Source organism: Penicillium odoratum (genome assembly GCF_028828045.1).
Source record: "Penicillium odoratum strain IBT 22623 chromosome Unknown utg000006l_segment0_segment0, whole genome shotgun sequence".
NCBI classification, from domain to species: domain Eukaryota; kingdom Fungi; phylum Ascomycota; class Eurotiomycetes; order Eurotiales; family Aspergillaceae; genus Penicillium; species Penicillium odoratum.
In genome coordinates this window covers 1,254,689-1,269,758 of record NW_026643148.1, presented here as the reverse complement: position 1 = coordinate 1,269,758, position 15,070 = coordinate 1,254,689, and the positions used below count along the sequence as shown (strand labels likewise).

Sequence of the window (15,070 nt, the reverse complement as noted above, 5' to 3'; positions counted from 1 at the left end):
AATACACAGTCTCTCCATTGCCTTTATTCATCTTCAACCCAGATTTATCTTGACACATGTCCACCTCAAACAGTTTGTCTCAAAGCAAGAGAATGAGTACACAAAGAGCGTGAAACAATACACTTACTGCCATTCTTCCTATTTTACTGACGAGCAGTGATGCAAGAATTCAACTGTTGGCTCAAGATGCTACTTTGTTACGCCATTGAATTAGCCATAGACTGTAGAGGAATAAGGTGGTCATAGAGTATTAGGATAAATCTTATCTAAAATGCAACATTTGCAAACTGGAACACCATCCCATCAACCGTCAAAGACGAAGGCAAAGGCGCGATACCTTCATTTACTTTCACGGTTCCGGAAGAACCTTGCGGCTGATTTCGCTGGCGCTCAAAGATGAACCAAGTCAAATCCGCATTCCACGTCTCCATGGCTTGGATAGCATCATTAATCGATCCAATCATACTTCTCTGCGCATCATCGAGCCCGGAATCTCCATCCAAATTTCTAGAAGAATGGAAGTAGTATGCTGGTCCGGCAAAAAGTGCAATCCACGCACCCAAGATCTCGCAGATACGATCTCCTACTTCGAGAGGGAGACGGACGCGAGTGAGGACAGTGAGAAACAGGGAAATCAATGCTCGCCACAGAGCGTGGTGTGGTGTGAAGGCTCGGGACCCGGAGGTAGGAGGTGATAGGGCGAGAGAAGAAGTAAGCATGAGATTGGACTCTGGCGTTGAGGGTGAGGTCTCGACAGCCTGGATGAGTGTCTTCGGAGCATCTGAGCGCGCTGTTTTCTGGTTGTCTAGGCGCTGTTGGCGGGCACGGCGCTCGTTTGCTGCTTCGGCATCTTGGCGGACCCTTGTCCAGACACGTTGGTACAGGCGTTCCCAGCGGGAAAAGTCAGGCTCGATTCGGGAGGCCATGAAGTCACCTGCACCCTTGCACATGGCTTCAATGGCTTGACAGGCTGTTGTGATGACGAAGGTTTCTTCTTGGAATGTGTGGGTATCGGGCTGGCTGGTGGAGCGGGTAGAATTAGAGGTGGATTGAGTGATTAGGCTGTTTGAAGAGGATTCAGATCCCATGGAAGAAGGGAAGATAATTCTTGATGCTACCGAGGGCCAGAGATCGTTGATGAGAGGAAGGAAGCTGTTTTCGTTTTGGGATAGGGCTGGGAGCACATCGATGAGAATGGTGAGAAGGGAGCGTCGGAGATAGGGCGATGGTGAAGAGAGGTGGGATGGGATAGATTTGACGATGTGCAGTAGAAGGGAATGGGTCTTGCTCAGTGGCTTCTCGCTGTCCTCTGGTTCCTTGGGTGGTGGAAGTGGCTCATCGGATTCAGCTTTGTCCAGTAGTTCTTCGATCGTTTCGGGTTCTGGTGGTGGCTTGTCGTAGGTCTCTGACCAAGGCTTCTTGGGATGCGGGATTCTTCCTTCGGCATCCATTTCTTCTTCGTCATGTTTGGCAATCTTGGCTTTCCTGTTCGAAATATTGGTAGCAATGGTGGAGATCGGAAGGTGCTGGTATTGCCTCTTGCGGTGGTCGTGAGGTCCACTCTCTCGGCCATCGTCAATTGTCAATAGTGATGGTTTTCTTGCGCCTTCTTCAACAATCGCCGCCAAAGATTTGAACAGCATTTCTACCAACTTTGGGTAACCGTGATACAAGTCTATGATTCCAAAAATGGAGTCGATCACATCATCCAAATATGGAATGAGCCGCGGCCCACAGAGTTTCACCATCATGAAAAGAACCTGAGGTGGATAGGGTGAAACATCAAATGTGTTGAGCTTCAGGGCAACCGAGTTGACCAGGTAGTCCACGTTCTCGATAATCATAGTGCCAGTGTCAGGGTAGTTGCATGACTTGGTCAAAATATTCAAACAAGTCATGGAATGGTGTTGAAGTACCGGGTTGCTGGAAGCTAGAAGCTGTAGTGTGGGATACAAGGCGTCCATGAGCTCAGGTCGGAATGCCTCGCCGAGTTGTTGAGCCTGAAGAGCAACAGCCTCCAAGGCAAGAGCCAATGTTCGCCAGTCACCAGATCCATCAGCTGGTAATTCAGTCAAAATAATCAATGAGTTACAATACAGTTCCTCGATCATTGTCGCGCGTTTGGATAGAGACAACTGGTCCATGTGGTCATCCGCAAGGAAGTCATCAAAGACAGCCATAGATCGCGACTGCGAGCGAAGAGATGTCAAGGCTAACCAAAACGGACCAACGACAGTTTCATCTGGCCTAGCCTGCAATCGATTGACAATCAAGCGAGTTATCGCATTTCCAGATTCGGATGAGTTTAGCCTGGTGATCATAGACCGCAGGTCCTTCAAGGTTTGCTGCTGGCTTTGGTGCTCCAGCAGGACCGGAGGGAACTCCAACGATAGGGAACCGGAAGTAATAATATCAAGGTTCAAGTTCTCCGGGGTAGTAGAGGCCAGAATTTGGGGCCCGTTTGTGCTGAGTTTGACGACAGCACTAATACTGTCACATAGACCCGATGCCAAGCTATTTGTTAGTATGTCTGATCCAGACTGAACCTGAGATAAGACTTGGAAGGCCGTCGAAATCTGCCGGATCCCCCATTGTTTAGCCGTCTCGTCGCTGCTTTGCATGATTCGTGGAAAGGACATGAGCCAGTTATGAAGCGATTCCTTCAGAGAATCCAGCACGATTGTATATGTGGTGGTAAGGTGAATGAGTGTCTTATATGCTTCATTCTGCACCTCTTCTTCTTTGTCGGCCAGAACCACGATCGTATCAACCATCAGAGGAACGGCGTCTTTAAGGCTGACTTGGCAGTCCTCTATCACCATGACACAGAGCTTCAGCATTTCAGACTGAACTTCTGGTCGCTGATGGCGTCGGACCTGAATCACATTGACCAAGGCGAGCTTGATTTGTGTAGTTGTAGCTTTCAGCCAAGACTTGTCCAGCGCCAACGTATCGGTTTTGAGATGGGCAGCCTTGGGCTTCTCTGTATTGGCAGTCACACGATCATTAAGCACCGACTGCAGAAGATTCTTTAATATCTGTAGACATATTTCCAGCAACTTGTATGACCTTCGAGTCTGCGTTGTTGGTTTCACCACCTTGGCTAGGGCAGAGACTGTTCTTGGCATGATGCTCGCCAGGACGACACGGTCTGAGATTCGAGCATACAGAGCATTTAATGCCTTCGCAGCTGCAACACAGAGATCATCTGATCTATCATCCACGATTCCTTCTAACAATAGATAGACCGTTTGATCGACTACCGTTGCAGTGCCAATCTCATGAAAGATCGTCTTTTCCGCCACTGGGCCCTCCAACATGTCGAAAATCGCCCGAAGACACTCAAATCCCGCTATGGAGAGCTCCTCTGTCACCTGATTCTTCAGGGGTTCTTTGCCATCGACTTTGTTCGGGGATCCACCCACGATCAATGTCAGCAATATGATCAATTGCTTGCCCATTGCCGGTGATAGCTTTTGACGCCACCCATCCGCAATTAATATCCGTAGGCATTTCACTGCGAGCTCAAGGCAGCGTGCCGGTAGTCGTTGCGTTTCATTGAAAATATGTGACAGAGGGAAGAAGGCATACTCAGCCAGCTTCTCATCCAATGCATTCTTTCCTGCAAGCTCTTCCAAGACGTAGTGAACTGGTTCAAGAGCTCGGATCAGATCCGAAGCGGAGTTGTGATTGCCTCGAAATCCCAGACCAATAGAGCTCAATTCCACACATGGTGTACGCAGCTGTCAGATTTGTTAGTATGACTTCCACGGCGAAGCGGGCATTAGTAATGAGTCTAATGACATACTCGCTTGAATGATTCCTGCCGCTGATTTTCCATTGTGCGGGATACTACTGTGGTTTCTAGTTACCACAGAAGTCTTACATGTATCATCAAAATAAGGATCAGTCGAGCAAAAGTGAAGCCATGTTGAATTGATTGAAGCCCATCGGCGTGGGATAAGTTGCCGCCTTTATAATTCTGCCATTCTATGAGAGCGGTGAGGATAAATACTACCCAATCGGGTAAGATAACGATCAGGTGACTGTGTCGCGTCACGTCGCGTGGAGAACAAAGAGGACAAACGGTCGATGTTGCCTGAAGTCCATCCAGTTTCAGGCTTCTGCTGCCTGGCCAATTTCCTGTTCAAATTATTGTATTTAAATAAACTGCGGTCACCTTTGAGCGAGCTTTTATGATTTGACCCTCCTATGCCCCCTCTCCAATCCGCATTGGCGTCTACATCGCTCTTGTGCTACCGACCCTATCTCCACAAAGCAGGAGTGCCTTGGAATTTCTACAAGCCCGCAGCACAGCTTTGTCAACAACTCCACCAATTTCGAAACCCTCTCTTCCTAGGTCGCGAACGTCGCGAATTCACTTTATCTTCCTCGGTTTTAACTCCACGAATCATCATGGCGGATGACAAGAGTGGCAAGCAGGCTACACTGGGGTATGTGCGGGATTCCCAATTAACCATCGGGTGCGTCCGCCTGCATGGCGCATCACCTTCTGTTTTACTTTGTTACTTACTAATGTGCTGTTTTCGCCAGGCGGTTTTTTGGCTCTAATGCGAATGGGAATCAAGCCCCAAAGAAACAAACAACACTAGCATTCGGTGGAAAGAGGCAACAAAAAGAGAGTGATGCTACGGAAGATTCCAAAGAGCCTTTAGTTTTGGAGAACAAAGATGATGTGGATGTGAAGCTTGAAGATGCACCGAAAGCTGCGGCCGATGCGGCAAATGAAACCGATTCCTCTAGAGGCTTGAAACGAGAAAAGGTTGATGAAGGAGAGGAGAGCGACGATTCCGACGTCCAGCCTGTCTCAAAACGCCGGCGTAAGGCAACAAAGGAAAGCTCTCCACCACCCAAACAAAGTCCTAAGAAAAGCCCGAAGACTCCATCACCTACGAAACATTCCAAGTCACCCAAGCCTACCAAGTCTTCCCCCAAACCAATACTGAAAAAGTCATCTGAAGAAGAGGTTGTTGAAGAAAACAGCCAATCGGACAAAGATGAGGAGGAATCAGAAAGCGACGGGGACGCCAAGCCTGAGGTCAAGAAAAAGACAATGGCGAAAGTGCAGGCAACCCTAAAGTCAAGCGGTACCGATCCATACCCAGACTGGAAGGCCGGAGATCCGGTTCCTTATGCGGCGCTCTGTACCACTTTTTCCCTAGTCGAGATGACTACGAAACGGTTGATCATTATGGCCTACTGCTCTCAATTTCTCCAACAAGTCTTACGCCTCACTCCAGGTGACTTACTCCCAACAGTTCAGTTGATGATTAACAAACTGGCTGCGGATTATGCTGGAATCGAACTGGGAATTGGAGAGTCTTTGATCATGAAGGCCATTGGCGAGTGTACTGGCCGCAGTCTGGCTGTTATCAAGACCGATCAGCATGAGATTGGTGACCTGGGCCTTGTGGCTGCTAAGAGTCGATCCAACCAACCTACCATGTTCAAGCCTAAGGCTCTCACCGTTCGAGGAGTGCATGAAGGCCTGCTCGGTATAGCCAAAGTCAGCGGACACGGATCTCAGGACAAGAAAATCTCTGGGATCAAGAAGCTTCTATCTGCAGCAGATTCTGCGACTGCAGGTAAAGGCAACAAAGGTGTTGACATCACCCAGAACAAGGGTGGCCCCAGTGAGGCCAAGTTCATCGTTCGCTTCCTTGAGGGTAAGCTGCGACTGGGCCTTGCTGAGAGGACAGTGCTAGTGTCCTTGGCTCAGGCAATTGTGTCTCACGAGGCTGCAGTGGAGGGCAAGAAGGCGACTCCGGAGAAAATGGCCGAAGGCGAAGCCATTCTCAAGACTGTGTACAGCGAGCTTCCCTCCTACGAAGTCATTATTCCCGCTATGCTGGAACACGGCCTATTCCATCTTCCGAATGTCTGTAAGCTGCAACCGGGCGTTCCTCTTAAGCCGATGCTTGCCAAGCCGACCAAATCAATCACCGAAGTTTTGGACCGCTTTGAAGGAAAGGAGTTTACATGCGAGTACAAGTATGATGGAGAACGAGCCCAGATTCATTTCGTAGCACCGAGTGCCATTGAGCAGTTTCCTGCCTCTACTGCTACGCTTCAAAGGGACCACAAGGGTCACTCCGCGATCTTCTCCCGAAACTCTGAGGATTTGTCAAAGAAATACCCAGACGTCTTGGGCAAGCTTGACACTTGGGTCAAGGACGATGTAACCAGCTTCGTTCTGGACTGTGAGACTGTTGCTTGGGACACACTCAACAAGAAGGTTCTGCCTTTTCAGCAACTGATGACTCGTAAGCGAAAGGACGTCAAGGCAGAGGATGTAAAGGTCAAGGTCTGCGTTTTTGCCTTTGATCTTCTATTTTTCAATGGAGAGGTGAGTATCTTTCGTCTGAACTTTCTCTTGCTTTGCTAATATATTCGACAGCCTTGTGTGAAGAAGTCTCTTCGAGAGCGCCGAGAGTTAATGCACCAGTGCTTCCAGCCAGTCGAAGGCGAGTTCCAGTTTGCGCAATTCGGAGATACCAATGTCCTCGATGAGATTCAAGATTTGCTTGAAGAAAGTGTCAAGGCATCCTGTGAGGGACTGATGGTCAAGATGCTGGACACCGATGAGAGTGGGTACGAGCCTAGTAAGCGTAGTCGGAACTGGCTTAAGGTACGTTTTCCAGTATTATCTTCCGTTTGATCTTCCCTCTAACTCGTGAAACAGGTCAAGAAAGACTACCTGGCCGGTGTGGGGGATTCACTTGATCTCGTCGTCCTTGGTGCTTACTATGGTCGTGGAAAACGGACTTCTGTGTACGGTGCTTTCCTTCTCGCCGCCTACAACCCGAATAACGACAAGTACGAAACAATCTGTAACATCGGCACTGGATTCTCGGAGGCAGCGTTGGAGGAATTCCACAAGGAGTTAAAGCCCATGGTCATCGATCGACCAAAGCCCTTCTACGCCCACTCCAGTGTACCCAAGGACCAACCGGATGTGTGGTTTGAGCCTCGTCTGGTATGGGAAGTCAAGACTGCCGATTTAACTCTCAGTCCTCGATACCAAGCCGCTGCGGATGAGTTTGAGGGGACGACTGGTGGTGGCAAGGGTGTTTCGTTGCGTTTCCCTCGGTTCATCAAGTCTCGTGATGACAAGAAACCTGAGCAAGCAACAACAACTCGTGCCGTGGCTGAGATGTACCGGAAACAAGAGGCTGTGGCCAAGGAAACCTCGGGCAAACGGGGCGTTGATGATGATTTCGAGTATTAAGTTGCATATCAGGATCACATCAATGAACAAACACATACTTTAGTGACATTACCCCAATAACTGTTGTTTGGAATTAATAGAGCTACTACCTACGTGTCTAGAGGATTGAGATGGAGTAGATAGTTGATAGTAAAAGAGTGACGATTGGTGAGCTAAAATAAATCGTAACTATTGAAACGGATAGAGCCCATGGAAATGAGCAAGAATCAGAAAGACATTAAGCGCGTGTCACAAACAGTAAAACACTGGTAACAAAGAGAAACAAAAGTCCAGAGGGAGTGATAAGAATAGCAAAAAAGCCAAACTACTCGCTGTCTTCCTCGCTCTCGTCCTCGCTCTCCGCATTCTCGAGCCACTCCAGGAAGGGCTGGGCAGCCTTGCGAATCTTCTTGCTGACAGAGATGTCAACAAACTTCTTGCTAGCCTTGGCGCCCCAGGCCTTGAGGGCTTCCTCAGACACAAGGTCGTTCTGGTAGTAGCCAAGAAGGATGGCGGGAATCTGGGGGATCAGGGCCGGGTGATCCTGGCCGACAAAGCGCTCAGTACCGCCCAGGAAGGCCTTCTCGTGGCGGTCCGAAGTGATCATCTTCTTGAGAAGGGGAGCACGGGCCTCAATCTGCTTGACGATCTTCTCGTCGAAGATGCTCTGGGCCAGAACAGTGAGAGTCTTGTGCTTGGACTCGATGCCAAACTCCTTGGCCTTCTTGTAAATCTCAATGTCTTCGACCTCGGTAACGCTACCCTTCTGTTCGGCGGTCTCGATGATCCAGCTACCTAGTTGCTCGTAGGATGAAGGGCCATCGGCTTCATCACCGTCAGCGTCCTCAATGACGACAGCGCGCTTAAGGTCATCGGGGAGATCCTTGGCGCGAGCCTTGACGGCCTCCTCAGACACGTCAACAGCCCAGTCATCATCCTTGATTTCCTGCTCCAGCTGGAGGTTCTTGGCCTGGCGGACGAGCTCATCGTCACTACCGGCCTCAAGGGCCTCATCGCCATTATCTTCGCCGTCCTCGGAGTTGTTGCTATCACCGGGGCTGACATCCTCGCCGTTGTTCTGCTTCTCCTTCTTGGCCTCGCGGCGGGCCTTCTTGTCCTTCTTTTCCTTCTTGCCGCCCTTGGGGTTGTTGCGGACAATGAAGGTGCTCAGCTTCAGGCGGGGGTCGGCGTCGCAACGCTGGCCACAGGCCTTGCAGTCGAGAGTGATCCGCTCATCCTTGATGATAACATCGGTCTCGGGGTTCTTGCACTTCTTGCAGAGCACGAACTTGGTGATGAATCCATCCAGGTAGTCCTGGAGCTTGTTGGCATCGTGGGCACCGTTGATGATCCAACGGTCGTCAGTCGGCTTGGCGTTGGCCTGGGCACCGAGTTCAAAACCGAAGTACTTGATCACATAGGCAGGAGGACGGCTGAGTGACTGGGCGACCGAGTTGAGGTTGACAATGACGGTCTTGATACCGTTGCCCTTGCCCTCAATCTTGGACTGCAGCTTCTCCATCTTGTAGCGGTAGAAGGGATCGGAGATATCCCGGCGAATGTTGACGGTAGCCATGTTGGCGGTTGGATTGATTTAATATTGAATCACGAGGGTGTGAATGGCTTGCGAAATATGTAGCGGGAGGAAATCTTGAACGGAATCTTGTCGACGGAACAAGACATGCGTGTTGGAGAGTTTTTGACGATGTTGTTTTTTTTAATTAAAAAAAATTCGAGGTGGGACTCTGTTTGACAAAACAAGGTGATTTCTCACGCAGGTCACAGAGGAGATCAAGTAGGCCGAGGGGATTCAGCCACAAGAGCGAAGGTGTATGCTACAAGGTCTCGACGCGCGAAGCGTTTGCAGCTTGAGCGGCAGATGGTGTTCGAAATTTTGCACGGAGGACGAATACATAGACAATTTCGCAGTCGAAATCTTGGTTGGGTGTCTCTTGGGAGCGAGAACGACCGAGGTTGTTCTGGGAAACCGATTCAGAGGCCGGAGACCCTGGGAAAGCTTGAGGATGAAAGTGATGATGGCGAAACCGAAGTAAACGCGTTGATTGCAAGTGAAAGCGTAAACTGTATGTACAGCTGACGCAGGGAACAGACGCTTCGCAGTAAGATGTCGAGGCCTGAAAGATGTGTGGGTTAAAACAGAAATTGAGGGCGAAAACGAAAAGAGAAAGCGTTTTCACGGCGGGTCTGCTGATATAAGCATGCACGTGGTTGGGGGGGGGGGGGCCGGTTGAAGGAGATATGCACACGCACGGTATGCAATGTCTGATCATAACGGAGAGTTGCCCGAAATCATTCACACTATTGCTATCTCCTGTCACAAGCAGTAGATCTTCCATCTAGTAGCTAGGCAAGTTCACATTATAAATGAAGCATTATACTTACAATATTGTAAGCCACAAGGTTTTAAAGTGCGTGTGTTTAGTAGCTCTGACGCGTCGCGTTAGCCGCTTCGGACTTAATGCGGAGGATTCGGAGTTCACTTTTAGTATACAACGTAACAGGGAATTCTTTAGTATTGATTAATAATGTAAACAAAGAATAACAAGAAATTGAAGAATATCAAATAGAGCAAATTCATTAAATGTTATGAAATTTTCAACTTGGCTCAATAGATGTGAAGCTTATATGCATAACCAAACTTGAGAATGAAAATCTGGCAATTGATGTCAACCCCTCCGAGCCCCACCGAACCCCCCCCCCCCCCAACGGCATCAATCCGGTTCAAGATCGCCAATTCCGGTCCCTGTTTTTGCAGATTGTGCGTGAAACCTCGCATAACTGTACATTGCTGCTAGACAAAGATCCACTCCTTTGTATCTACACAATGCCTGTAGATCTATCTCTATACCTTGTTACGGATTCAACCCCAGCCATCCTGAAAGGGCGAGACCTATGCACGGTCGTCGAGGATGCCCTGAAAGGAGGTAAGACAAAGATACTCCGAAGAATGAACGCAAGTCTAACCGCTTACAGGTGTTACGGTGGTGCAATACCGGGACAAGAAGAGCGATACCGGAGATTTGGTTCAAACTGCCAAAAGACTGCACCAGATAACCCAGCGCTATGGAGTCCCACTACTGATCAATGATCGAGTGGATGTTGCACTCGCTGTTGGAGCTGAGGGTGTCCATTTGGGTCAAGATGATATGAGTAAGTCTCTTCAATATCCAGCATTGCCAGTCTGCAGAAACTGATATCAGCTAAGTGTTCGAACTGGCGAAGGAGCTTCTTCCTAAAGATGCCATTATTGGAATTAGTACCTCGAGTATAGAAGAGGCCCGCAAGGCTGTCGCCGATGGGGCTGATTACCTTGGAATTGGGACGATGTTTGCCACTCCAACGTAGGTCCTGGCCCCATGCAGAATAAGCACAAGGACTAATCAAAAGACCGAGCTAGAAAAACCAATACTAAGTCTGTCATTGGAACAGCAGGAACTCAGGCGATTTTGGATGCGATCAGTGATTCTTCCGTGGGCACTGTGTCTATTGGAGGCATCAACCACGCAAATGTCCAGCGGGTGCTTTACCAGTCCGCGTCTCCAAAGAAGGGTCTGGATGGAGTGGCTATTGTGAGCGCGATTGTGGCTGCTGATGATCCCAAGGCTTCGGCTGAGGAGTTCGCCAAGCTCATCAAGTCACCTCCTGCATTTGCCTTGGCTTCCAAGGCGCCCCGGGCCAACGAGGCCGAAGGCTTGTTGGCCGAGGTGCCTCAAATCGTCCGCAAAATGGTGGAGGTGCACCCGCTGGTCCACAACATGATTAATTTCGTAGTGGCTAACTTTGTCGCGAACGTTGCATTGTCCATGTAAGTTTCGGTTGGCGGGAAGTTTTGTTAGACCATTGTTAACAACTACCATAGTGGTGCCTCACCTATCATGTCCCCCTATGGCGATGAGGCTAAAGACTTGTGCAAGTTTGATGGCGCTCTCCTCATCAACATGGGTACATTGACCAGCGAGAGTGTCTCCAACTACCAAAAGGCCATCAAGGCATACAACACACGGGGTAATCCGGTGGTTTATGATCCCGTGGGTGCTGCCGCGACAGAGATTCGCCGAAATGCAGTCTCTCAACTTATGTCAGGAGGCTACTTCGATCTGATCAAGGGGAACGAGGGCGAGATACGCCAGGTTTGGGGCAGTAATACGGTGCAGCAGCGTGGCGTTGACAGCGGACCCAGTAGCCTCGATGGCCAGCAAAAGGCAGCTCTTGCACGAGACCTGGCCCGACGAGAGAGTTAGTCACCTAGTCCTGGTGCTATGAGCCATACTGATGAGATTCTAGAAAATGTTGTGCTGATGACCGGACCCATCGACTACCTCAGCGATGGAGAGCGTGTAATCGCCGTGGAAAATGGCCACCCGTATCTGGGTCAGGTGACAGGAGTATGTAGCATTCCCTCTTACGATGTCTTAATACTAATCTACTCAACCAGACCGGATGTGCCATTGGTAGCATCTCGGGGTGTTTCTTGACAGCCCACCGCTCTGACAGACTTCTCGCTGTGCTATCGGGAATTCTGATGTTCGAGATTGCAGCTGAGAACGCAGCAGCCAAAGAGTATGTTCGCGGTCCTGGCAGTTTTGTGCCAGCGTTCCTGGATGAACTTTACGCTATTCGCACGGCGGCGGCCAAGGGTGACGATAGCTGGTTCGTTGGCCGGGCCAAGGTGCATGAAGTGAAAATCTAGATAAAAGTAATGCTATAGAGTTAATATGAATACACCGCCATTTATATTTTGAAATAAAAGAAAAAAGGTAAAAGACCAAATAATACATATCGCATTCCCTCGGATCGGGCACATTCATAGTTCCCCTCGGCCTCCAAAGTTACTTTCCCCGCAATCTCCGATTTCCCGACTTCAACCCTATTTCCTCTCCTTCCCTTCTGACTTCAGTATCTCAGAATATCCATCCTGCTCAGCAGCTAGCACTAATCCATCATGGCCACATTATCGCGCGCAACTCGAATTCGCAAGTACCATCAAAACACCCAGGAATTAAACAATCTCGACTAACACAATACACAGGGAACCCCGCACTATTGTGTGTCTCAATCCCAACGCCTATACATACCACGAATTAACCCATATCATATAGTATATGTGACATCCAAGAGAAATTCCGCACGAAGATCTACGAGTTCTCCAAATTGTCAGTATCACCAATCTTGGAACCACACAATGCCGTCAAATATACCGAAACTGACATTTGAAAAGAGTCTCAACAACCAACAAACTAGTCCGCGCAGCGAATACCCTCAACTTCCCAATCTATATAACTACTCAATCGCGCACTAAACTTGGAGAAACCGTCAGCGAGCTATCCACCCACCTCCAAGGCCCCAATGTCAAAGCCGATGTCGATAAAACGCGCTTCTCGATGATAACCCCCGAATTAAGCGCCAAGTTACCTGTTGAGCCGACTGAGATGGATGCTATCATTGTGGGTATTGAGACGCATATTTGTGTTACGCAGACGACGCTTGATCTGCTGGCGCGCGGATATAGGGTTTATGTGGTTGTTGATGGGGTTAGTAGTGTTAATCCTGGGGAGAGGAAGATTGCACTTGAGAGGTTGAGGGATGCGGGAGCTATTGTGACTAGTAGTGAGAGTTTGCTTTTTGAGATTCTGGGAGATGCGAATCATGAGGCTTTTCGGGCTGTTAGTGGGTTGGTTAAGGAGACGATGGAGGAGACAAAGGGGGCTTTGGAGGTTTTTGCAAAAATTTAGATTTTTGATATGGAGTGTACGGTATGAAGGTTTAATCAATAGTGAAGTCATTTTGAGTTGCTATCGTTCATTGACAATCCGAGCTGTCGTCGCTAACTAGGAAGATTAACTAAAAAGGTAGATGGGTAAACATGTAAAGACCACCGAAATGACATCTGCAATATCTTGCGCTTCATGAAACCCAGACCTGACGCTAAGATGCAAACATGGTGGATTGTGGGTTTCACTTGGACCGTCCGGATGAGTTCAGCCATCCAAACGCCGAGGCACCGCCAACAGGATTGGTAGCGGTTAGGGATGTAGTGCTACCGTCAAAGGACGTACGGGAAGCAGAGTGGGGCGCTGTGTTCTCAGCGTGCTCTGTAGGGACAACAGGTGCGGGTGTGTAGGATGCTGCGCGGGTAGAGAGCTTCATAGGACGAAGGATTTTCATAGGGCGGCCCGATGCGGTCTTATCTGTGGCAATGGGTTCAGGCTTTGGGCGACGCCAAGAATTCCAAACACCAGCCGCCTCGGACTTGGTGGTAGCGGCCGTATCATGGGTCGCGGCGGTGGGATGCGGTTCAGTATGCGTTGGAGTTGATTCCTGCAGACGGGGCTTCTTCTCCTCATCTGCCTCGCTAACAGAGACGTGAGTTGAGGTAGGCGCCGAGGTTGATTGGCAGGGAACATTAGGCTGGCCAATGACCCCAACGGTCTCCTTCCCATTCACCGCAGATTCATGTGATTCGACAGAATCATGATTGATCTGGATCTGACGTGGAGCTGTTAGAAGAGTTTTGAAGGCAGCCTCCTTTTCAGGTCGAACGAGGGGAATGGAAACAAGATTTCTCTCATCGTCAAACATGACAATCTTGTCCTTGGAAAGCAGAATATCGGCGCTGTGATTGCGAAGCACATCACTTCCGATGATCACTTCAATTGAACCGTCTGCGGTATCTGTATCGCACACAAGAAATTTGACTGTCAACGTGGGTACCTGGGGATCGGGGCTTCCGGAGCGACTGGAAGCTTGGTGAATACTAGCTTCGGTGAGGTGGACAGGGACCTTCACGTATCTCTTGCCATCTTCATGCACCACCGATTCCTCTAATCCAAGCTTGCGGATGATCGATGTGCCCAATGTAGACATGTAGGAGCCCGAGCACACTACCGCATACAGTAGTGTCTCATTTGAGAATGTAGTGGTCAGCCAGCATCGAATAATAGATGGCACTGGCCCTAAGATAGCCCATCCGGGAGGAGGTGTAATCGGTGACGATCCGTACGACGAGCCCAAATACCGACTCGTGTCCAGACCCAGACTATTGGTTCGAGCCGAATGATGCGAGTTCCCAGAAGAGCTAAGTCGGCCATCCGATCGATGAGACAAAGATCGCTCGGTCATGGGGAAGCTTCCCATCCCACTACCAGTGCGAAGTGGCAGCTCAGTGTTCGACCGACTAGCCTGTCCATACCCATGAATGGCACTCTCATCAAAGCGCACACTATTCGCTCGCGAGGCACCTCTTCGCGGTTCCTCGTCGCCATCCAAGCCCATAGCCGAGCTGTGCATCCCGGGATGATGCCCCTGATCGAAACCTTTAAAGGGCTCGGGCGGAGAATTGTAAGCAGGTTCTAAATGCAACACCATTAGCAACGCGACCAAAAACCGATCGAAAGAAACGCGTACCGGTGAGAAAAGAACCCCCCAAGGAGCTAGGAAAAGGCGATGATGGTCCCCAAACGTTTTTCAGTCTCGCATCCTCGTCGCGGCGGCGCTCGAGTCGTGCGATCCGCTCGGCCTGTTCAAACTGTACCACATGGATCTCTTTGAGATCTTCATAGATTTGCCAGATTTCCCGCGGGGCAGAATTGTACTGCGCATCCATTGCCACCGGGCTGGTGGGCTGGTATTTGTCAACCGCCCGGAGATCAATCAAACCCCTTGGGCCTTAAGATGATTGCTTTCAAACTGGCCACTTCGTCTACCTTCAACACCGGCCTCGACAGATCGCTTGTGGCCTCCTTTAACCTCCTCCCACTTTCAGGTTGCGTGACGGCCCACGGGGCCGTCCACCGAGCTGTGAATTGCAGGGGCGGGTGGTTT

The 15,070-nt window shown here is 49.7% G+C and overlaps 6 protein-coding genes across 6 annotated transcripts; 3 read left to right on the top strand and 3 right to left on the bottom strand.

Annotated features, from left to right (window-relative positions):
- Nucleotides 1-266: 266 nt before the first annotated feature.
- On the bottom strand, nucleotides 267-3,841 carry N7520_008921 (uncharacterized protein; the record flags this gene model as incomplete). The annotated part of the gene is made up of 2 exons (XM_057142855.1): nucleotides 267-3,743; nucleotides 3,809-3,841. 2 exons carry the CDS (start codon nucleotides 3,839-3,841, stop codon nucleotides 267-269), a joined length of 3,510 nt encoding a protein of 1,169 aa, XP_056992143.1.
- Nucleotides 3,842-4,416: 575 nt separating this feature from the next.
- N7520_008920 (DNA ligase (ATP) CDC9) lies at nucleotides 4,417-7,249 on the top strand (the record flags this gene model as incomplete). Its single annotated transcript, XM_057142854.1, has 4 exons — nucleotides 4,417-4,454; nucleotides 4,555-6,367; nucleotides 6,419-6,649; nucleotides 6,704-7,249. 4 exons carry the CDS (start codon nucleotides 4,417-4,419, stop codon nucleotides 7,247-7,249), a joined length of 2,628 nt encoding a protein of 875 aa, XP_056992142.1.
- Nucleotides 7,250-7,553: 304 nt separating this feature from the next.
- Nucleotides 7,554-8,804, bottom strand: N7520_008919 (translation initiation factor eIF5; the record flags this gene model as incomplete). Its single annotated transcript, XM_057142853.1, has 1 exon — nucleotides 7,554-8,804. The coding sequence occupies one exon, from the start codon at nucleotides 8,802-8,804 to the stop codon at nucleotides 7,554-7,556; it is 1,251 nt and encodes a 416-aa protein (XP_056992141.1).
- A 1,269-nt stretch (nucleotides 8,805-10,073) lies between these two features.
- On the top strand, nucleotides 10,074-11,939 carry N7520_008918 (bifunctional hydroxyethylthiazole kinase/thiamine-phosphate diphosphorylase; the record flags this gene model as incomplete). Its single annotated transcript, XM_057142852.1, has 7 exons — nucleotides 10,074-10,173; nucleotides 10,223-10,399; nucleotides 10,455-10,590; nucleotides 10,647-11,054; nucleotides 11,109-11,485; nucleotides 11,534-11,634; nucleotides 11,685-11,939. 7 exons carry the CDS (start codon nucleotides 10,074-10,076, stop codon nucleotides 11,937-11,939), a joined length of 1,554 nt encoding a protein of 517 aa, XP_056992140.1.
- Nucleotides 11,940-12,191: 252 nt separating this feature from the next.
- On the top strand, nucleotides 12,192-12,981 carry N7520_008917 (uncharacterized protein; the record flags this gene model as incomplete). The annotated part of the gene is made up of 4 exons (XM_057142851.1): nucleotides 12,192-12,222; nucleotides 12,279-12,294; nucleotides 12,349-12,402; nucleotides 12,468-12,981. The coding sequence occupies 4 exons, from the start codon at nucleotides 12,192-12,194 to the stop codon at nucleotides 12,979-12,981; spliced, it is 615 nt and encodes a 204-aa protein (XP_056992139.1).
- A 223-nt stretch (nucleotides 12,982-13,204) lies between these two features.
- On the bottom strand, nucleotides 13,205-14,852 carry N7520_008916 (uncharacterized protein; the record flags this gene model as incomplete). Its single annotated transcript, XM_057142850.1, has 2 exons — nucleotides 13,205-14,598; nucleotides 14,654-14,852. 2 exons carry the CDS (start codon nucleotides 14,850-14,852, stop codon nucleotides 13,205-13,207), a joined length of 1,593 nt encoding a protein of 530 aa, XP_056992138.1.
- Between the last annotated feature and the right edge of the window lie 218 nt (nucleotides 14,853-15,070).